Genomic DNA, 24430 nt, shown 5'->3' on the forward strand with positions numbered 1-24430 from the left:
CAATCTGTTTTTGAAGAACTGATTTTTTGTAATGACTAATCAGCATTTGACATTATCATGGTAGAGTCAATTGCTTCAATTGTCAATCTATTTCTCTGAGGTGATTTCAGACCTTCTCAGTCATCATAACTCTCTCCTTAGGTTTGATTTAACCACCTTTACTGACCTCGACTCCATTAAAATTCACCAGTAGTTTTCCTTAATATGCAGTTCTTCCTTAAGTGTGTACTCGCAACCTATATTTGGTAAGATAAATCAGTAGGGATTACCATTAAGGTTGCCCTACACTTAAATAAGGGCATAGCCAACTCATTCTCTGTCCTGAATTCATGCTTCTTTGGTCATGAACTCTTAAATGTACAGGAAATGAATCTGCTTTTAAGTAGTTACACAGAAATAAGCCAGCATGAAATTAAAAGGACATGAGTATCAGAATGAGTAAAACATTCAAAGACACTGTTACTGCTCCTAAATATGAGTTTCCCTAGGGTAGCGTGGAGGTCAAGGTCCATAATCCAATGCAGCTACAGTAACAAACCAAGCTTATTTGCGGACGTTCAGCTTCTAAAAATCTTAACTTGAAATGGTGTATGATAATCATAATGTCCTTTCTCAGCCTCCAGTATTTATGCTGCAGTAGTTTATGTGTCGGGGGGCTAGGGTCAGTTTGTCATATCTGGAGTACTTCTCCTGTCCTATTCGGTGTCCTGTGTGAATCTAAGTGTGCGTTCTCTAATTCTCTCCTTCTCTCTTTCTTTCTCTCTCTCAGAGGACCTGAGCCCTAGGACCATGCCCCAGGACTACCTGACATGATGACTCCTTGCTGTCCCCAGTCCACCTGGCCGTGCTGCTGCTCCAGTTTCAACTGTTCTGCCTTCTTATTATTCGAACATGCTGGTCATTTATGAACATTTGAACATCTTGGCCAGGTTCTGTTATAATCTCCACCCGGCACAGCCAGAAGAGGACTGGCCACCCCACATATGCTCTCTCTAATTCTCTTTTTTTTTCTCTCTCTCGGAGGACCTGAGCCCTAGGACCATGCCCCAGGACTACCTGATATGATGACTCCTTGCTGTCCCCAGTCCATCTGACCGTGCTGCTGCTCCAGTTTCAACTGTTCTGCATTATTATTATACGACCATGCTGGTCATTTATGAACATTTGAACATCTTGGCCATGTTCTGTTATAATCTCCACCCGGCACAGCCAGAAGAGGACTGGCCACCCCACATAGCCTGGTTCCTCTCTAGGTTTCTTCCTAGGTTTTGGCCTTTCTAGGGAGTTTTTCCTAGCCACCGTGCTTCTACACCTGCATTGCTTGCTGTTTGGGGTTTTAGGCTGGGTTTCTGTACAGCACTTTGAGATATCAGCTGATGTACGAAGGGCTATATAAATAAATTTGATTTGATTTGATTTGATATTCTAAGGCAGAAAACTCATTATAAAATGTAAATAATTGAATCATTTTAAAATAGTCACTGTGAAATGTAATCGTTGTAACATTTTCCATCACTATTGAAGAATATGTGATCTATCCATTTACAATATATTAGGAAATCCCGAAGAGGGGAAAAAATGATATTATCCAATCAAAATGTCTTCCCTTCAAATGCTACCCAACTCAATCACAGAAAATGACAAATTGGAAACCAGAGTGTTGTGTGGAAATGACAAACACAATCTGTTGAATAGATTTCCCTAAATGTGTGGAAAACGCATTTAGGCTTAATGTGAAGATGACATTTTCACAGGTCTGCACTGCCAGTGTTATCTCAGAGGAAACACACAGCCATCTTTACAATTCACTTATCTCAGAGGAAACACACAGCCATCTTTACAATTCAGTTATCTCAGAGGAAATACACAGCCATCTTTACAATTCAGTTACCTCAGAGGAAACACACAGCCATCTTTACAATTCAGTTATCTCAGAGGAAACACACAGCCATCTTTACAGTTCACTTATCTCAGAGGAAACACACAGCCATCTTTACAATTCAGTTATCTCAGAGGAAACACACAGCCATCTTTACAATTCAGTTATCTCAGAGGAAACACACAGCCATCTTTACAATTCAGTTATCTCAGAGGAAACACACAGCCATCTTTACAATTCACTTATCTCAGAGGAAACACACAGCCATCTTTACAATTCAGTGATCTCAGAGGAAATACACAGCCATCTTTACAATTCAGTTATCTCAGAGGAAACACAAGGCCATCTTTACAATTCAGTTATCTCAGAGGAAACACAAGGCTATCTTTACAATTCAGTTATCTCAGAGGAAACACAAGGCCATCTTTACAATTCAGTTATCTCAGAGGAAACACAAGGCCATCTTTACAATTCAGTTATCTCAGAGGAAACACAAGGCCATCTTTACAGTTCAGTTATCTCAGAGGAAACACAAGGCCATCTTTACAGTTCAGTTATCTCAGAGGAAACACACAGCCATCTGTACAGTTCAGTTATCTCAGAGGAAACACACAGCCATCTGTACAATTCAGTTATCTCAGAGGAAACACACAGCCATCTGTACAATTCAGTTATCTCAGAGGAAACACACAACCATCTGTACAGTTCAGTTATCTCAGAGGAAACACACAGCCATCTGTACAGTTCAGTCATCTCAGAGGAAACACAAGGCCATCTTTACAGTTCAGTTATCTCAGAGGAAACACACAGCCATCTGTACAGTTCAGTTATCTCAGAGGAAACACACAGCCATCTGTACAATTCAGTTATCTCAGAGGAAACACACAGCCATCTGTACAATTCAGTTATCTCAGAGGAAACACACAACCATCTGTACAGTTCAGTTATCTCTGAGGAAACACACAGCCATCTGTACAGTTCAGTCATCTCAGAGGAAACACACAGCCATCTGTACAATTCAGTCATCTCAGAGGAAACACAAGGCCATCTTTACAGTTCAGTTATCTCAGAGGAAACACACAGCCATCTGTACAGTTCAGTTATCTCAGAGGAAACACACAGCCATCTGTACAATTCAGTTATCTCAGAGGAAACACACAGTCATCTGTACAATTCAGTTATCTCAGAGGAAACACACAACCATCTGTACAGTTCAGTTATCTCTGAGGAAACACACAGCCATCTGTACAGTTCAGTCATCTCAGAGGAAACACACAGCCATCTGTACAATTCAGTCATCTCAGAGGAAACACAAGGCCATCTTTACAGTTCAGTTATCTCAGAGGAAACACACAGCCATCTGTACAGTTCAGTTATCTCAGAGGAAACACACAGCCATCTGTACAATTCAGTTATCTCAGAGGAAACACACAGTCATCTGTACAATTCAGTTATCTCAGAGGAAACACACAGCCATCTGTACAGTTCAGTCATCTCAGAGGAAACACACAGCCATCTTTACAATTCAGTTATCTCAGAGGAAACACACAGCCATCTTTACAGTTCACTTATCTCAGAGGAAACACACAGCCATCTTTACAATTCAGTTATCTCAGAGGAAACACACAGCCATCTTTACAATTCAGTTATCTCAGAGGAAACACACAGCCATCTTTACAATTCAGTTATCTCAGAGGAAACACACAGCCATCTTTACAATTCACTTATCTCAGAGGAAACACACAGCCATCTTTACAATTCAGTGATCTCAGAGGAAATACACAGCCATCTTTACAATTCAGTTTTCTCAGAGGAAACACAAGGCCATCTTTACAATTCAGTTATCTCAGAGGAAACACAAGGCTATCTTTACAATTCAGTTATCTCAGAGGAAACACAAGGCTATCTTTACAATTCAGTTATCTCAGAGGAAACACAAGGCCATCTTTACAATTCAGTTATCTCAGAGGAAACACAAGGCCATCTTTACAATTCAGTTATCTCAGAGGAAACACAAGGCCATCTTTACAGTTCAGTTATCTCAGAGGAAACACACAGCCATCTGTACAGTTCAGTTATCTCAGAGGAAACACACAGCCATCTGTACAATTCAGTTATCTCAGAGGAAACACACAGTCATCTGTACAATTCAGTTATCTCAGAGGAAACACACAACCATCTGTACAGTTCAGTTATCTCAGAGGAAACACACAGCCATCTGTACAGTTCAGTCATCTCAGAGGAAACACACAGCCATCTGTACAATTCAGTCATCTCAGAGGAAACACACAGCCATCTGTACAATTCAGTCATCTCAGAGGAAACACACAGCCATCTGTACAGTTCAGTCATCTCAGAGGAAACACACAGCCATCTGTACAGTTCAGTCATCTCAGAGGAAACACACAGCCATCTGTACAATTCAGTCATCTCAGAGGAAACACACAGCCATCTGTACAGTTCAGTCATCTCAGAGGAAACACACAGCCATCTGTACAGTTCAGTCATCTCAGAGGAAACACACAGCCAAGGAGAAATATATAATGCCGTCTGAACTGTAGCAACCACAGTCATCACCGCCATCGTTTTCATCATATTTATCACCACTATCATCATCCTAATTTTCCTCAGGATTAGGTGCGTCATCATCTTCTTCATCATCGTCGTTGTCACCATTATCATCTTCATCACTTGTTCAAGTGGGAAAAAAGTGTTGTGTCCCAAGACAGACTACTCTCCCTAATCAAACCAGTAGTTTGTTTCATAAAGAAAGCAACCCAAGACAGATTACTCTCCCTGATCAAACCAGTAGTTTGTTTCATAAAGAAAGCAACCCAAGACAGATTACTCTCCCTGATCAAACCAGTAGTTTGTTTCATAAAGAAAGCAACCCAAGACAGATTACTCTCCCTGATCAAACCAGTAGTTTGTTTCATAAAGAAAGCAACCCAAGAGAGATTACTCTCCCTGATCAAACCAGTAGTTTGTTTCATAAAGAAAGCAACCCAAGACAGATTACGCTCCCTGATCAAACCAGTAGTTTGTTTCATAAAGAAAGCAACCCAAGACAGATTACGCTCCCTGATCAAACCAGTAGTTTGTTTCATACAGAAAGCAACCCAAGACAGATTACACTCCCTGATGAAACCAGTAGTTTGTTTCATAAAGAAAGAAACCCAAGACAGATTACTCTCCCTGATCAAACCAGTAGTTTGTTTCATAAAGAAAGAAACCCAAGACAGATTACTCTCCCTGATCAAACCAGTAGTTTGTTTCATAAAGAAAGCAACCCAAGACAGATTACTCTCCCTGATCAAACCAGTAGTTTGTTTCATAAAGAAAGCAACCCAAGACAGATTACTCTCCCTGATCAAACCAGTAGTTTGTTTCATAAAGAAAGCAACCCAAGACAGATTACGCTCCCTGATCAAACCAGTAGTTTGTTTCATAAAGAAAGCAACCCAAGACAGATTACTCTCCCTGATCAAACCAGTAGTTTGTTTCATAAAGAAAGCAACCCAAGACAGATTACTCTCCCTGATCAAACCAGTAGTTTGTTTCATAAAGAAAGCAACCCAAGACAGATTACGCTCCCTGATCAAACCAGTAGTTTGTTTCATAAAGAAAGCAACCCAAGACAGATTACTCTCCCTGATCAAACCAGTAGTTTGTTTCATAAAGAAAGCAACCCAAGACAGATTACTCTCGCAACCCAAGACAGATTACTCTCCCTGATCAAACCAGTAGTTTGTTTCATAAAGAAAGCAACCCAAGACAGATTACTCTCCCTGATCAAACCAGTAGTTTGTTTCATAAAGAAAGCAACCCAAGACAGATTACGCTCCCTGATCAAACCAGTAGTTTGTTTCATAAAGAAAGCAACCCAAGACAGATTACTCTCCCTGATCAAACCAGTAGTTTGTTTCATAAAGAAAGCAACAGCAGCATCTATATTTACCTGAAGTAGAAGAATATAGCCAGAGAGATCAGGAGGGAGGCTATGGATAAGGCATGACCCACAATCGCCATGTAGTACAGGATATAGGCCATCTGGAAAATACAAATACACCCTATATTCAAACAAATAAGACTATACAGTAGTGCATCAAGGACATTCATTCACCGTTAACCCTGACTTCCATTTGCTACCTTGATGTAAACAAAATATGAAAGAGGGGAGACTAGGACATGGCCTTAAGGTCTGTAGCACAGATGGTTTGAATCCATCCTCTAATCAAGGTGTGTCTGAGCCACGCTTGAATAACGAATAGTCATAGCATTCTTTGTGTCTTCACAAAGGTCTTTTTAAGAAACCGGCGCTAGATGCAACGATCAGTGTTCTTTATTGGTCTGTTCCAATAAAGAGGAACACATATTTATCTGTCTGTGTCACATTGCTAGAGTCAGACGTTGTACTATGCATTGATAGAGTCAGACGTTGTACTATGCATTGATAGAGTCAGATGTTTTACTATGCATTACTAGAGTCAGACGTTGTACTATGCATTGATAGGGTCAGACATTTTACTATGCATTGATAGAGTCAGACGTTTTACTATGCATTGATAGGGTCAGACGTTTTACTATGCATTGATAGAGTCAGACGTTTTACTATGCATTGATAGAGTCAGACGTTTTACTATGCATTGATAGAGTCAGACGTTTTACTATGCATTACTAGAGTCAGACATTTTACTATGCATTGCTCAGAAATAGAAACCTGTTCCTCTATGACTTCCTACATATCATGATTGTAAAATGTAATTGTGTGTAAGCGTAGGTACATTTTACTGCACCATATTTCCCCTTTCTAGCTCAATTTGACCAATTGTTCCCCCCTTGGTCTCCTCTGCATTGAATATAACTGTATTATCGCCTTTTGAAAATGTCCCCTTGTTGTGATTTGTAAAATAGGATAGAGTGTATGCTATAAATAGCACATGTATGGGATTGATGGATCACTCAGTGACAAACCTTACCTTCAGCTTGCCAGTAGTGTGGAAGTTACACAGCGTGTAGTTGGACCACGTCCTATTGGAATCTGGGTGGCGGAACCACTGTCCTGATTCGCTACAGGTCTTTGTAGCTTTTTCTGATGAAACAATGAAGTAGGATTAATAATACACACTTTGAATATGTTTAACACTTAAACAGAAACACTTAAACTGTACATGGCCGTAAAGCTTTGCAACCACTTGACACCATGAATAATGACTTAAACGCTATGAATACTTCAAATTCAAGCCAAGTTCCACAGCGATGCATTTATCACAAAGAGTTAACAAGTCAGCATGGGAGAATCAGACATACCAGGACTTTATTGATTCTTGCTTACAGTTTAACAAACGCCTCTTATAGCCAGGCCTTACCTGTGGAGTCGAAGTCACGGAAATAGTTTGGGCAGTTCTGCCAGGTGACTGTCCCAGCAGGTGTATCATCCCAGCACAGCCAGCCATCCCAGGTCCGGTTACAGTACAGCCCTGCGCCGCCAGCAACACACAACCAGACACAACACACTAATGAAGACTCATTGTAAATACACTATGTTGCTGGGTGAAAACAACTGTACATGAACCATTTGGCCACACTGTTGTCTGTCTACTGGTATAGTATGTTTATATCCGAATTCTGAACAGTCATTGTTTGTCTCTGTGACTTGTGATCGTACCTGTCTTTATGGGTTCTTCTGATTGTGTGCTGTAACCCTGAAATGACTGAAAGTATTTTATTATATTCAAATTAGATTTAAGCAATAAGGCCAGAGGATGTGTGGTATATGGCCAATATACCACGACTAAGGGCTGTTCTTATCTCCACAAAAGAACTCTGGAGCTCTGTCAGAGTGACCAGTGGGTTCTTTGTCACCTCCCTGACCAAGGCCCTTCTCCCCCGATTGCTCAGTTTGGCCGGGCGGCCAGCTCTAGGAAGAGTCTTGGTGGTTCCAAACCTTTTTTATTTAATAATGCTGGATGCCACTGTGTTCTTGGGGAACTTTAATTCTGCAGAAATCTTTTGGTACCCTTCCCCTGATCGGTGCCTCAACACAATCCTGTCTTTGAGCTCTACAGACAATTCCTTTGAACACATGGCTTTGTGTTTGCTCTGACATGCACTGTCAACTGTGAGACCTTATATAGACAGATGTTTGCCTTTTCAAATCATGTCCAATCATTTAAATTTACCACAGGTGGACTCCAATCAAGTTGTAGAAACATCTCAAGAATGATCAATGAAAGCAGGATGCACCTGAGCTTTTAAAAAAAAAAAACTGTTTTCGCTTTGCCATTATGGGTTGTTGTGTGTAAATTGATGGAAAATTGAATCCATTTTAGAAAAAGGCTGTTTCGTAACAAAATGTGGAAAAGGTCAAGTGGTCTGAATATTTTCCAAATGCACTCTATCACAACCCCCAAGGAGCCTGATTGCTATTATAAACTGGTTAACAACATAATTAGAGCAGTAAAAATAAATGTTTTGTCATATCCGTGGTATACGGCCCGATATACCATGACTTTCAGCCAATCAGCATTCAGGGCTTAATCCACCCAGTTTATAATCTGGAATAATCCCATACACTGAGTATTAAAGTACTGCACATCATCACTACCTGATTTGTTATACGGCTGGTCTCTGTTCATCTTCTCAAAGCATTTGTATTGACCGTCGATGATCTTCTTCCTCTCCTCCTCCTCCTGACTGACCCTGGGGCTGACTGGAGTCTCCACAGTGGGCTCCACAGACCCTGGCTCTAGCAGACCATGGGGAGTCACATTCTGGCTGAATGGAGTCTCCACAGTGGGCTCCACCGACCCTGGCTCTAGCAGACCATGGAGAGTCACATTCTGGCTGAATGGAGTCTCCACAGTGGGCTCCACCGACCCTGGCTCTAGCAGACCATGGAGAGTCACATTCTGGCTGAATGGAGTCTCCACAGTGGGCTCCACAGACCCTGGCTCTAGCAGACCATGGAGAGTCACATTCTGGGGAAGAACAACATGTAACGGGACAGACACCATAAAGAAACACACAGAATACACCGTGAGGATTTCTATTTGTCAACAGCGAACAGTATCAGTGACTATAAAAACGTAGATAAATAAGTAATAGAAGAAAAACAAGCAAAAAACAATACAGACAAGATGCAGAATAGGTAGGTGGGCCCAGAGTTGTTCCGGATCTAGAGACTAAACAAGGACAAACTCCTGGCTCTAATTATGGCGTTAAACTATCAAAGGAATAATAACAGGGAAACACAACAGACAACACAAGAACAGTCCACCCAGACTGCGTTCCAAATGTCACCCTATTCATTAAATAGTGCACTACTTTTGACCAGGGCCCATAGGGTTCTGGTCCAAAGTAGTGCACGTCATAGGGAATAGGGTGCCATATGGGACTTATTCCCAGTCCCAGACAGACCTGTACTTTTTTGACCATTAATCAACAGAGAACGAATCAATCTCCAATTACCTTTAATTTGTCCTTGGAGAGCGTCAGACATTTGGACCAGGTCCTATTAATGGAGGGACTTTGGACCCAATTACCAGATTCATCACAATATTTTGACACTTTTCCTGCAAAAAAAAATGTAATGGTAATTGTTAGCGGTGTAATTTGAGCTATGAGTAACGGTAACTTGGCAGCTGCTGAATCCATCAGTGTGATAAGGGCAAGACATGAAGCCGCTGCTATAGCTCTGCTGACTGGACTGTAATATCAACTGTCGAGTCAATAGTTAGGCTTTTAGTGTTATCTCATTTTGCTGTCAGACACCTTTTATTTATTTATTTAGAAATACAATACCGTTCAAAAGTTTGGGGTCACTTAGAAATGTCCTTATTTTTGAAAGAAAAGCAAAACAATTGTTCATTAAAATAACATCAAATTGATCAGAAATACAGTGTAGACATTGCTAATGTTGTAATGACTATTGTAGCTGGAAACGGCAGATTTTTTATGGAATATCTACATAGGCATACAGAGGCCCATTATCAGCAACCATCACTCCTGTGTTCCAATGGCACATTGTGTTAGCTAATCAAAGTTTATCATTTTAAAAGGCAAATTGATCATTAGAAAACCCTTTTGCAAATATGTTAGCACAGCTGAAAACTGTTGTTCTAATTAAATAAGCAATAAAACTGGCCTATAGACTAGTTGAGTATCTGGAGCATCAGCATTTGTGGGTTCGATTACAGGCTCAAAATGGCCAGAAACAAATAACTTTCTTCTGAAGCTCGTCAGTCTATTCTTGTTCTGGGAAATGAAGGCTATTCCATGTGAGAAATTGCCAAGAACCTGAAGATCTTGTACAACGCTGTGTAATAATCCCTTCACAGAACAGAGCAAACTGGGCCTAACCAGAATAGAAAGAGGAGAGGGAAGCCCTGGTGCACAAATGAGCAAGAAGTACATTAGAGTGGAAAGGAAAGAAATTTCACAAATTAACTTTTAACAAGGCACACCTATTAATTGAAATGCCTTCCAGGTGACTATCTCATGAAGCTGGTTGAGAGAATGCCAAGTCTGTCCAAAACTGTCATCAAGGCAAAGGGTGGCTACATTGAAGAATCTCAAAAATAACACTTTTTCGGTTTAGTACAGGATTCCATATGTGTTATTTCATTGTTTTGATGTCTTCACTATTATTCTACAATGTAGAAAATAGTATGAGTAGGTGTGTCCAAACTTTTCACTGGTACTGTATGGTAGACCGCTGCACCACTCTGGAGGCTCATATGTTGTCATTTCAATAACATATATGCTTTCATATTGTAGTATCATATCAAATGTATGGTTTACCAAAACAGTGGTGGGGTGGCGGCTGTGCTGTTGTTTGCACTGCAGATTGCCCTTTTAAGTGTTATTTTGTTTCCCCTCACTACTCAATTGAGCATCACTGCATTCCATAACACTGAGAGCCAGCTCCTAGCCATTCCATAACACTGAGAGCCAGCTCCTAGCCATTCCATAACACTGAGAGCCAGCTCCTAGCCATTCCATAACACTGAGAGCCAGCTCATAGCCATTCCATAACACTGAGAGCCAGCTCCTAGCCATTCCATAACACTGAGAGCCAGCTCCTAGCCATTCCATAACACTGAGAGCCAGCTCCTAGCCATTCCATAACACTGAGAGCCAGCTCCTAGCCATTCCATAACACTGAGAGCCAGCTCCTTGCCATTCCATAACACTGAGAGCCAGCTCCTTGCCATTCCATAACACTGAGAGCCAGCTCCTTGCCATTCCATAACACTGAGAGCCAGCTCCTTGCCATTCCATAACACTGAGAGCCAACTCCCACCCATTCCATAACACTAAGAGCCAGCTCCTTGCCATTCCATAACACTGAGAGCCAGCTCCTTGCCATTCCATAACACTGAGAGCCAACTCCTAGCCATTCCATAACACTAAGAGCCAGCTCCTTGCCATTCCATAACACTGAGAGCCAGCTCCTTGCCATTCCATAACACTGAGAGCCAACTCATAGCCATTCCATAACACTGAGAGCCAACTCCTAGCCATTCCATAACACTAAGAGCCAGCTCCTTGCCATTCCATAACACTGAGAGCCAGCTCCTTGCCATTCCATAACACTGAGAGCCAACTCATAGCCATTCCATAACACTAAGAGCCAGCTCCTTGCCATTCCATAACACTGAGAGCCAGTGGTGTAAAGTACTTAAGTAAAAGTACTTTTTGGGTATTTGTACTTTACGTTACTATTTCAATTTATGGCAACTTTTACATTTACTTCACTACATTCCTAAAGAAAGTAATGTACTTCTTACTCCATACATTTCTCCTGACACCCAAAAGTATTTGTTACATTTTGACAGGAAAATGGTCCAATTAACACACTTATCAAGAGAACATCCCTGGTCATCCCTACTGTCTCTGATCTGGCGGACTCACTAAACAATAATTCTTAATTTGTCAATTATTTCTGAGTGTTGTCGCGTGCCCCAGGCAAAAATGTCATTGTCATGTCTGGTTTGCTTAATATAAGGAAGTTAAAATGATTTAGACTTGTACTTTCGATACTTAAGTACATTTGAGCAATTACATTTACTTTTGATACCAAATACTTTTAGACTTTTACTCAAGTAGTATTTTACTGTGTGACTTTCACTTTTACTTCAGTCATTTTCCATTAAGATATCTTAACTTTTACTCAAGTATGACAATTGAGTACTTTTTCCACCAGTGCTGAGAGCCAGCTCCTTGTCATTCAACAAATTCACCACCAAAGCTAAAAACACTTCAGATTTAAGTCATGGGCATCACATAAGTTTTTATTATACCAGACTTAAGGGGAACTCTTTTCTGCTGTAATCCTTAAAGTGTGAGTTGAATCTCCTGTTGATTAATGCCAAAGATCACGATGTTCCCTCTCTGGGAGTACGCTAACCCAGCAACCTGTCCTACCCCAGCAGCTAATCAACGGTTACATAAAACCCAGCAGAGCTTTCATAGACATCTGGCTTCAACCAAGCCGATGAAGGATGACCTCATTAAGAAGCTTGCTGCATCACCAGCCATAATAATCTAATTGCAGTTGTAAAGTGTCACTGGTCAGATCAGGGCCCATTTGCAAAAAAACATCTCATAGTAGGAGTACTGATCTACGATTAGTTTTGCCTTTTAGATCACACTGATTTAAATGACATGCACATAAATGACAAAACCTGATCCTAGATTGATGTGTTTGATACATACGGCCACTGGGCTGCAGATCTGGAACCATGTCCCCCCTGTCCAGATGTTCATATTCATTATGATCTAAAAGGTCAAATTGATCCAAGATCAAAACTCAGGTGAACCCAGGTGCAGAGAGGATAAGGGAAAGGGAAAGTAAAGGGATACCTAGTCAGTTGCACAACTGAATGGCTTCAAACGCATTTAACCCAACCCATCATTCCGTATCATCTCCATAATCTGGCCTCTAGGCCTCTAGATATAGTCTCTAGACACCCTTTTCATCTCTATAATATAGTCTCTAGACACCCTTATCATCTCTATAATACAGTCTCTAGACACCCTTATCATCTCTATAATCTAGTCTCTAGACACCCTTATCATCTCTATAATATAGTCTCTAGACACCCTTATCATCTCTATAATATAGTCTCTAGACACCCTTATCATCTCTATAATCTAGTCTCTAGTCACCCCTACCATCTCTATAATCTAGTCTCTGGTCACCCCATCATCTCTATAATATAATCTATAGTTACCCTTATCATCTCTATAATCTAGTCACCCTGTGAAGCAGAAACCGAGGCGGCGGATCAGACAGTGAGGAGACAGACAGGATGTTTTGGTGCTCACTTCTCTTAGAACTTTTATTGACAATAGGTGCAGGACGAATTGACCAATAAACTTTGTACAGAAGGTAACAAAAAGGACGTTGACAAAGACTTGAATAAATCAAAGATATTCTCAGTTTAAACTATTCGGGCAACAACTCTTTGCTTATAACCAAACTCAGGTATAACTCTACTCTAGCCAACATGTTGCCTGCCCAGCCTGCCGTCCACCAGGCAAAGGTCAACTGAGGACCTAAGAACTTTTTACAGGAACTCCCTTCCGCTAGGAATGTTCCATCACGATAGCCCCAAAACACATTTCTACCATGAATGTGTCATTTCCCATGGACATACAGTATATCATAAACAACAGTTTTACATAAACTCACACAACAATAACTTCTTCTTTAAGTCTGACAATACACATTCATGAAGTAATTCACCCCCGGGATAATTCATCACTTTGTTTATTCCCACCAACCAATAAATGTTCCTTGATGACTCGTAGACTAATTTGCGCTTTGTGTAATGCACACCGGCACTTCAACTAGGAAACAAACACATCAGGTAGGTTACATTATACGATTAGTCTCTACCAACAATTAGATCGTTATTCCTCGGATATATTTCACATTGCTAGAGCATGTACATTTTAAATTGGAAGCTTTATACACTGTAGAAACACGGTTAACAAGTTATATTGCTTTAGTAACTGGCGTGCATAACAAACACTCGACTTACATCAAAGTATTGTTGGGAAACGGAATGCGGTCCTCTATCCAACATATTCTATTTTGTTTCAGGATTCTTGGCTAAACCTTGAAGAGATACAATAACGAGTCTTTCTCCAACCAATCATTTGTTTCATTGTCTATAAATCACAGACATGCGCTCCATGTCACATCCCTATCATCTCTATAATCTAGTCTCGAATCACCCCTATCATCTCTATAATCTAGTCTCTAACCACCCCTATCATCTCTATAATCTAGTCTCTAACCACCCATATCATCTCTATAATCTAGTCTTGAATCACCCCTGTCATCTCTATAATCTAGTCTCTAACCACCCCTATCATCTCTATAATCTAGTCTATAACCACCCCTATCATCTCTATAATCTAGTCTCTAACCACCCCTATCATCTCTATAATCTAGTCTCGAATCACCCCTATCATCTCTATAATCTAGTCTCTAACCACCCCTATCATCTCTAAAATCTAGTCTCGAATCACCCCTATCATCTCTATAATCGAGTCTCTAACCACCCCTATCATCTCTATAATCTAGTCTCTAACCACCCCTATCATCTCTACAATCTAGTCTCTAACCACCCCTATCATCTCTATCATCTAGTCTCTAGTCACCCTTATCATCTCTATAATCTAGTCTCTAATCACCACTGTCATCTACTCTGTAATCTTGTCACACCTATCATCTCTATAATATAGTCTCTAGTCACCCCTATCACCTCTATAATCTAGTCTCTAGTCACCCCTATCATCTCTATAATCTAGTCTCTAGTCACGCCTATCATCTCTATAATCTAGTCTCTAACGTCTAGTCACCCCATCATCTCTATAATCTAGTCTATAGTTACCCCTATCATCTCTATAATCAAGTCTATAATCACCTCTATCATCTCTATAAACTACCCTATCACCTGTGGCCTGGCCATTTCCCTCTGCAGAGATTGTATCATTTATCAGTGTTTAGTCTTACCAGAGATGTCCAGGCCAGGGTAGTCTGGGCAGTTCTGTGTGGCGTAGGTCCCCACCGGAGTCTCATCCCAACACAGAAAGCCATCCCACATACGGCTACAGAACACACCTGCATCAGTGAGAATGACTTTAATGTCTATGCCTATATATTTACAAAACTTTAGGCTACCTCCCTATTGCTAAACCATGCGTTAACAATTCATGTCGAAACCTTTTATTTCCATTTGAGTCATTCAGCTCATTTAGCTCAGTGCCTCTAACACTTTCCATACGCCTAATAGCTGAGGTGCATATGCATTTAGCATTTAGCATTTATGGTACTTTTACAGTCCTATATCACTGCACTTGGGTCCTGGTAACAACATCTCTATCTCTACCTATAGCATCAATGAAGCACTGATTACACATCCATCCACTAAGCATTACGCAATCAAGGTCATAGCATCAACACAAGTGCTTTCTCCAAGAGCCCTAGTAATCAGATCCCTGTCTCCTAGTAACTATTGTGATTAGATTAAAAGGGTAATCTGGTATTGGTACATCCGTTTTTGGACTTTGAAATAATTGATTTGTGCTTTACCTGTTCTGTTGTGCTGCTGATCTCGGCTGAACAGTTCAAGACATTTGTATTGACCCTCGGTCATGGTCTGCCTCTCGTCCTCCATTATGGTCAGGACAGGCCTGAGAGATGTGTCTGGGCTAGCAGGCTCAGAGCTGGTCTCCCTGGCAAAGGTTCCGCTCTGCAAAGACATAACAACCACTTCATCTTACCAGAATAGAGCTATCGAACACCAAAGTGACTGGCTAGTGATGTACTGTACGTGTAGGTTGCACTTAGGCTGTGCTGCCCTGAAACGAATTGCTCTGAGCTTAATCAAGTTGTGTTGCGACTATTGGCATGCTTGTCTTTAAACAGGCAATGTGTAAGGGTCTGGTACTAGAATGAGTAATTCTATTGCTATGGTTTAGTATTGGTATTGTGAGAGTGATTTATTGACAGTATACTCCCACATGCGTTGCTGATTCATGCTAAAAGCAATAGACAAATAGTCTCATCTTGTGCTTTTCTCAAGTGAGTGTCACAATGCTGTACTTGAAATGTGTGTTGGCGTGGTTACAGATGACTAGCATACAAGAACCCTTATATGAATAGAATGAGAGCCTCTCTCTGATCCTGTCTGTTCTCCTATTGTGTGGTTTGGAAAAGAGGCTTGAAAACCATGGGAGCTCATCTCGTCTCCAAAGCTGATATACTGTAGATAACGCTTCTCTGCACAAAGACGAGAAGGAAATCAAGATTCAAATAGCAGCTGTGTCCAACAACGTGTCGTTGGGAGTGTGACTCATCTCTCCTAATATTTTGACAAAGAATAAATCCACTCAAAGTGCCAGGGTTTGTCCTCTCTCTCTCTCTCTCTCGTTCTCTCATTTTAACAATTTTTTCCTCTCTCTTTCTATGATCAGTGAGCAGAAGATGTGTACATGAACGTCTATTACTCCTTCATATAAATTAACTAAGCCATCATGAAATCCAGCCATGTGCTATACTCATTTTTGAGTATATTGTATATTCATTTGGGCCTTTGGAAATATGTTTCTCTCTCTCTCTCTTTCTCTCTTTCTCTCTCTCTCTGTGTTTCTCTCTCTCTCTTTCTTTATTGCTCTCTCTCTCTGTGTTTCTCTCTCTTTCTTTCTTGCTCTCTCGCATACTTTAATTAATTTACATGAATATTAACACAATAGCTTGGAAAGACTCGCTCGCAAACAGCTCCCACCCGCCCCACCCTCCTCCCTCCTCCTCCATCTCTCCTTTCTCTTTGTTATTACTTTCATCTCTTCTCGTTTAACTTTCAGAGCGTTCTTTTCCTTTTCCAGGAAAATGTACATCAGTCTTACCTGACAATTCAAAGCATACTGAGCTACAAACACTAAAACAAAATGGAGGAGGGGGAGATTTAGATTTTCGTCTGAGAGTTTTCGGAATATTGATGATGTCCCATGTAGCAGTTTAGCAGCCGTACATATGATGTCACTCCAAACATTGAAGTAAATGACGTCATACATACGACCACCAGGCCACCACCAATGTCAGCTTTAAAGCTAAAAAAAAAAAAAAAATCCCTTTCAGACAGTGAGTAAACCTCACATGTCCGTAAAGGTCATTCCTCTTTCATTTCTTCCACGTATCCTGCTGAAATAAGAGAGTTACTGAAATAAGAGTGTTACTGAAATAGAGCTTTACTGAAATAGAGCTTTACTGAAATAGAGTGTTACTGAAATAGAGCTTTACTGAAATAGAGCTTTACTGAAATAGAGTGTTACTGAAATAGAGCTTTACTGAAAAAGAGTGTTACTGAAATAGAGCTTTACTGAAATAGAGCTTTACTGAAATAGAGCTTTACTGAAATAGAGTGTTACTGAAATAGAGCTTTACTGAAATAGAGCTTTACTGAAATAGAGCTTTACTGAAATAGAGTGTTACTGAAATAGAGCTTTATTGAAATAGAGCTTTACTGAAATAGAGCTTTACTGAGAAAAAGAGTGTTACTGAAATAGAGCTTTACTGAAAAAGAGTGTTACTGAAATAGAGCTTTACTGAAATAGAGCTTTACTGAAATAGAGCTTTACTGAAAAAGAGTGTTACTGAAATAGAGCTTTACTGAAATAGAGCTTTACTGAAATAGAGCTTTACTGAAATAGAGCTTTACTGAAAAAGAGTGTTACTGAAATAGAGCTTTACTGAAATAGAGCTTTACTGAAAAAGAGTGTTACTGAAATAGAGCTTTACTGAAAAAGAGTGTTACTGAAATAGAGCTTTACTGAAAAAGAGTGTTACTGAAATAGAGCTTTACTGAAATAGAGTGTTACTGAAATAGAGTGTTACTGAAATAGAGCTTTACTGAAATAGAGCTTTACTGAAAAAGAGTGTTACTGAAATAGAGCTTTACTGAAATAGAGCTTTACTGAAATAGAGTGTTACTGAAATAGAGCTTTACTGAAATAGAGTGTTACTGAGAGCTTTTCTGGTAACAAAGAAAACAAACACAAGTGCATGAACATCTGAGAGATTAAAGAGATCCGTATGAATTTACCTTCTTACACTCAGCCAGACAGGCAAATTTAATTTAATATAATTACATGGTATGAACACTTATCGACAGCCAATTTATCATAATTTACAGATGAATAGAAGACTAAAGGTACAAAGGTATTATTATCAGTACAAAGGTTTGTAGTTGATCCAACCTGTTGCTGTACCGATCAAGAAGTTCACCAATACAAGTAAAGGCGAACATGTGAAACAAAACATCTAGAATCCAATTTGTTGACAAATAAAACTAATTTCTACATGCCTTACCTGGGCATGTTCAATAACAGACTGTAACTACATGAACGCTCTAATAAATTATCATCACCATCATATCACTTTGCATCTCATTAATATTTAATTAGGCTGATATCTTCTGACTTGATAACAGTGAGTTTCAATGTCATAAAGAAACAAACAGCTAAGACCCTGGCATTTGTGCTGAAGGTAATTTGTTTTCTGTCTATGGCAGCTGACCATTATGGGTTGAAATAAAGTATGATGAGGGTCGGTACACAGGTGGGGAAGCATCCACACACACGCACACACACACACACACACGCACACACACACACACACGCACACGCACATGCACACACACACACACACGCACACACACACGCACACGCACACGCACACACACACACACACACACACACAGAAACCAGCCTCTGCCATTCATAGACAGTACATGCAGAGATTTATCATCATGGCTGAAAGACCTCCAGGCTTTTAGGTCATCCATCCCACTGGGCACAAACTGGTTGAATCAACGTTGTTTCAATGTAATTTGTCAACGTATTGTGACATCGAATCTGCGGGGAAAATACATTGGATTTGCAAAAAGTCATAAACGTAAACTTTTGTTTTGAGGGTGAAATTTCAACTAGGATTATGACATCATGGTAACCAATTTCCAACATAGACAACCTTGCATAAACCTTGCATAAAATATGTTGAATTTGAACTTTTGAAACAATGTCAGATCTTCAACGTTATACAGTATCTACTACCAGAAAAACAATAGGCCGGGTAGCACCTCTTACTGGAGAGTTGATCTGTCTACAGCTGTCCTTTGGTTTCCCATCCAGGGTTTTAAAGGTACTACACATAGGATTTCTTGTTGTTGAATTTTTGCATTGTAAATTCCGAAGATGTCCATAATATATCTGGAGTAATAGTGGAATGATAGTGTTTCCCAATATTACTCACCCGCCAGTGTTGTTATTGGCTGTGATATTCACCTATTGATTTCTCCCGCCAGAATGAAATCGGTTGTCAAAATGGGAACGCTGTGTTGACTTTACGGCTGTGTTACATTAGCTAGTGGAAATCGGGCCATCGGGCCAAGCGCCAATGACGCTCTGTAATTTCCTGATTGTTAAAATTCTACACTCTTTGCTCAATTTCAGTTTGTGAGAAACCAGGCAATTAATAGTGTAGGGAATCATTGCACTACCATCTAAATTGCTGTGAAATATATTTTCAATAACAAAAAATATAATTTTTTACAGATGGTTGCCCAAAACCGAAAGTAAAAGGCTCAAGTGCGAGTTTCCGCCATGTTAGGGGGGCATTGGATGAGGGGGAGGGGGAGATTTGTTTTGAATGCAGCCTAGTGCTGTCGCTTCCACATCGGGGAGAAGTTCAGAGAGATTGTAGGTAGGTGTAGTATCTTTAACCAAGCCCTGACTACTACCACTGTGCTGTCGCTTCCACATCGGGGAGAAGTTCAGAGAGATTGTAGGTAGGTGTAGTATCTTTAACCAAGCCCTGACTACTACCACTGTGCTGTCGCTTCCACATCGGGGAGAAGTTCAGAGAGATTGTAGGTAGGTGTAGTATCTTTAACCAAGCCCTGACTACTACCACTGTGCTGTCGCTTCCACATCGGGGAGAAGTTCAGAGAGATTGTAGGTAGGTGTAGTATCTTTAACCAAGCCCTGACTACTACCACTGTGCTGTCGCTTCCACATCGGGGAGAAGTTCAGAGAGATTGTAGGTAGGTGTAGTATCTTTAACCAAGCCCTGACTACTACCACTGTGCTGTCGCTTCCACATCGGGGAGAAGTTCAGAGAGATTGTAGGTAGGTGTAGTATCTTTAACCAAGCCCTGACTACTACCACTGTGCTGTCGCTTCCACATCGGGGAGAAGTTCAGAGAGATTGTAGGTAGGTGTAGTATCTTTAACCAAGCCCTGACTACTACCACTGTGCTGTCGCTTCCACATCGGGGAGAAGTTCAGAGAGATTGTAGGTAGGTGTAATATCTTTAACCAAGCCCTGACTACTACCACTGTGCTGTCGCTTCCACATCGGGGAGAAGTTCAGAGAGATTGTAGGTAGGTGTAGTATCTTTAACCAAGCCCTGACTACTACCACTGTGCTGTCGCTTCCACATCGGGGAGAAGTTCAGAGAGATTGTAGGTAGGTGTAATATCTTTAACCAAGCCCTGACTACTACCACTGTGCTGTCGTGAGAATGATTTACTGAGAGATCTACACTTAATAACTAAATAGATTCCCTGTTGCAATCAAACTCATTCCAAAGAGTAGGTTTAACAGAGCAAATGGAATGTAAAAATACTTTATAAGTCATATCATGAATGATATATACTGTAGCATTTGCCAAGTCATCAACAGCTATTGTTTCAATTCAACCCAGAGTTCAACTAAAAATCAACAATATATAGAGGCCTAGTGTTTCAAGATTTGGTTGATTTCAAATTGAATCTAGAAATTAATCATTAATATGTTGGATTCCATCTCTATCTCAGCCAAATATCGAAGTTAAATAATAGGCCTAAATCAAACTTTATTTGAAGAGTATTCGAAGTTTGATTTGATGTAGTCCTATTCTTTAACTTCGAATCCAACATATTATTAATTTGTGTAACAAACTGGATATTGAATTGTGTTTGGTTGTCAACACAACCAAATATCAACATTTGAAGGAGATTCCTTCTGTGCCACTGCCTTAGTCTGGCTATGATTCCAGTTTGTGTTCAGGAAGCATGCAAAGGTTGCAGGTCTGTGGAGATCTTCACAATTACTTTAATAATCTTTGCAGAATCTCGAACAGCATTGATTACTTGGACCATGTATGGTATTTTAATCTTGACTGCACACCAGTTCATTTGGTTGTGTTATTAAATAAAGCACAGTAATAACACATTATTTTGTTGTATTTAACCTTTATTTAACTAGGCAAGTCAGTTAAGAACAAATTCTTATTTTCAATGATGGGTTAACTGCCTTGCTCAGGGGCAGAACAACAGATTTTTACCTTGTCAGCTCGGGGATTCGATCTTGCAACCTTTTCGGTTACTAGTCCAATGCTAGATGTGCCGCCCCGGCACGTAGCCTTGTGGTTTTGTATAAATACAAATGATCTGATATTGCATTCTCATATGAACTTTGTTGTGCTTTTAAATGTGAAAGCACAGTGATGACACATTTAGATGACAACTAAACCAAAAATCTGATATTATTTTTTTCATTGGAATTTGGTTGTGCTTTTAGATGGTTAAAAGACAAGACACATTGAGAATTCAACACATTTCTGTCTGTTTCTTTGAGTGGGTGAATAAAGGTTGAAATCTCAATGATCAACGTCTCAACAATCAACGTCTCAGCCAAACATTACCCACATTTCCACGTTGAAATTCTGTAATGTGCCTAATGAGATTCTCCTAGTTGCCAAACTGTACCAATTAGTGATTGACTTGATGTAGTTCACTAATCCGTTAATCTATCTGATTTTCTCTATTTGTTAAAAATCAGCTGAGTAAAATGTTTTGCAGCTTATCTTGGACATTTACCGCACAAATCATGTACAATTTGGTTTTAAAAAATGACAGTAATATATCAACTGCATTACAGTAATGAACACTGCACAAAAGTAATCTACCAACAATTATTTGTGTTAATGAGAAGCTGAAGATGGACTCACCACCAAGAAAGATGTCAGAAGCCAGTAGGAGCTTTTTAACCCCATACTGTCTGGTCCCAGTCAAGTCTGTGGAGACAGAGAAGAGAACATACTGTTGCTTAAAATTATGTCAACTCAAAATGTGTTTTTCTAACAGAAAATTGGGTAAACATATGAACAGAACCGGGTTGTTGTTTTGAAATACGATAAGGCAGCCTTGAGTTTGGACTGCAGAACCACATTCATTATGCCTGAATGCAAATATACTGCAACAGTGGTTCCCATACGTTTTCCTGTGCTGGGTTGCTTTCATGGGGAGGGAGGGAGAGAGAAAATGATTATACTGCAGAGGTGCTTCTTTCTCAAGTTGAGTGGCTGGACTGTCATGACTGGGAGTAATATTTATTCTATTTTAATTGTTTATTTATTTTGTACCTTTATTTAACTTGGCAAGTCAGTTAAGAGCAATTTCTTATTTACAATGACAGTCTAACCCAGGCCAAACTAGGACAACTGTGCACCACCCTATGAGACTCCCAATCACAGTCAGATGTGTTGCAGCCTGGATTTGAACCAGGGACTGCAGTGAAACCTCTTGAGCTGATATGCAGTGTTTTAGACCACTGCTCCACTGCGTTAATCTAGTCCATGAAAGTTAGATTAGAATTCCCCTCAGGTCTCTACTTTGGACCTGCAGATCCCCATTGTAAGGCCATTATCTGCTGTGTTACGCCAATCAGTGTGCAGCTGTTAGATTTTCACACCTCACTGGGGCTCCACAGCAGGTTCTGCATCATGTCATTGTGACTGACTTTGGAGGTTGGACTGGGACTGGGGGAGTGTGAGTTCAGTCTAGGTAGGATAACGGTCTAGAGAGGTATAACGTTTCTTTGATTAAGCACTTCATTATTTGAATGTGTTACTTGAAAAACTATAATCCCTTTATGAACATTATTGATGTGCCATCATAAGCAGTGGCTTGCTCTGGTGCCTAAGGAGCAGTGGCTTGCTCTGGTGCCTAAGGAGCAGTGGCTTGCTCTGGTGCCTAAGGAGCAGTGGCTTGCTCTGGTGCCTAAGGAGCAGTGGCTTGCTCTGGTGCCTAAGGAGCAGTGGCTTGCTCTGGTGCCTAAGGAGCAGTGGCTTGCTCTGGTGCCTAAGGAGCAGTGTCTTGCTCTGGTGCCTAAGGAGCAGTGGCTTGCTCTGGTGCCTAAGGAGCAGTGGCTTGCTCTGGTGCCTAAGGAGCAGTGGCTTGCTCTGGTGCCTAAGGAGCAGTGGCTTGCTCTGGTGCCTAAGGAGCAGTGGCTTGCTCTGGTGCCCAAGGAGCAGTGGCTTGCTCTGGTGCCCAAGGAGCAGTGGCTTGCTCTGGTGCCCAAGGAGCAGTGGCTTGCTCTGGTGCCCAAGGAGCAGTGGCTTGCTCTGGTGCCCAAGGAGCAGTGGCTTGCTCTGGTGCCCAAGGAGCAGTTGCTTGCTCTGGTGCCTAAGGAGCAGTGGCTTGCTCTGGTGCCTAAGGAGCAGTGGCTTGCTCTGGTGCCCAAGGAGCAGTGGCTTGCTCTGGTGCCTAAGGAGCAGTGGCTTGCTCTGGTGCCTAAGGAGCAGTGGCTTGCTCTGGTGCCTAAGGAGCAGTGGCTTGCTCTGGTGCCTAAGGAGCAGTGGCTTGCTCTGGTGCCTAAGGAGCAGTGGCTTGCTCTGGTGCCCAAGGAGCAGTGGCTTGCTCTGGTGCCTAAAGGAGCAGTGGCTTGCTCTGGTGCCTAAGGAGCAGTGGCTTGCTCTGGTGCCTAAGGAGCAGTGGCTTGCTCTGGTGCCTAAGGAGCAGTGGCTTGCTCTGGTGCCTAAGGAGCAGTGGCTTGCTCTGGTGCCTAAGGAGCAGTGGCTTGCTCTGGTGCCTAAGGAGCAGTGGCTTGCTCTGGTGCCTAAGGAGCAGTGGCTTGCTCTGGTGCCTAAGGAGCAGTGGCTTGCTCTGGTGCCTAAGGAGCAGTGTAGGAAAGGGAAGTATATCCATTCAAGCTCCTTCTGTACCGTACAGCCTGACAATATCCTCAGAACAGGCTTATAGTAAAACTTATAGTAAAACAAAGACAAGGGAGACAACTGTCATGGTCATCTGAACAGCTTTCAGTAGATCTAGGATCAGTATAACCTCCCCGAATCCTAACCTTAACCAGTAGGATGGGAAACAGTAAAACTGACCACAGATCAGTGTCTAGGTGGAACTTCATTGAACTCCAGCCGTGCACAGCCAGTAAAACCCCCTGTTCATCTATGCATGCCAGCTCCAGCTCCTAACCCTTCCAGATGGCTGAGTGCTGTGCCACACAGAGAACAAGACTCTTACCCATTGCTGGCATGGCTTACTCACCCGCCTGTGAAATGGTGCTCAGAGAGAAATGGGGAATGGGGGATAGTGTAGAAAAATACCAATGTGTATTTGTGTGGTATCCAGCCATGGGAAGGAAAGAAGGAGAGAAGGCTGAGGATTGGAAATTGTAATGTAAGTGCCAGTTTT

At 41.1% G+C, this 24430-nt stretch overlaps 1 protein-coding gene across 1 annotated transcript in view; it reads right to left on the reverse strand.

Moving 5' to 3' along the window:
- Positions 1-22008, reverse strand: part of LOC109908465 (calcitonin gene-related peptide type 1 receptor) — a 48639-nt gene extending 26631 nt beyond the window's left edge. Inside the window, exons 1-8 of the mRNA XM_031795150.1 lie at positions 21949-22008; positions 15489-15648; positions 14910-15017; positions 9350-9453; positions 8487-8859; positions 7249-7359; positions 6859-6971; positions 5838-5929 (exon numbers count right to left, since the gene is read on the reverse strand). Coding sequence (XP_031651010.1) covers positions 5838-5929; positions 6859-6971; positions 7249-7359; positions 8487-8859; positions 9350-9453; positions 14910-15017; positions 15489-15648; positions 21949-21993 — 1106 coding nt within the window. The 5' untranslated portion in view covers positions 21994-22008. The remainder of the gene's footprint in view (positions 1-5837; positions 5930-6858; positions 6972-7248; positions 7360-8486; positions 8860-9349; positions 9454-14909; positions 15018-15488; positions 15649-21948) is intronic.
- Positions 22009-24430: the final 2422 nt, after the last annotated feature.

The sequence above is a fragment of the Oncorhynchus kisutch genome, linkage group LG17, assembly GCF_002021735.2.
Source record: "Oncorhynchus kisutch isolate 150728-3 linkage group LG17, Okis_V2, whole genome shotgun sequence".
NCBI classification, from domain to species: Eukaryota; Metazoa; Chordata; class Actinopteri; order Salmoniformes; family Salmonidae; genus Oncorhynchus; species Oncorhynchus kisutch.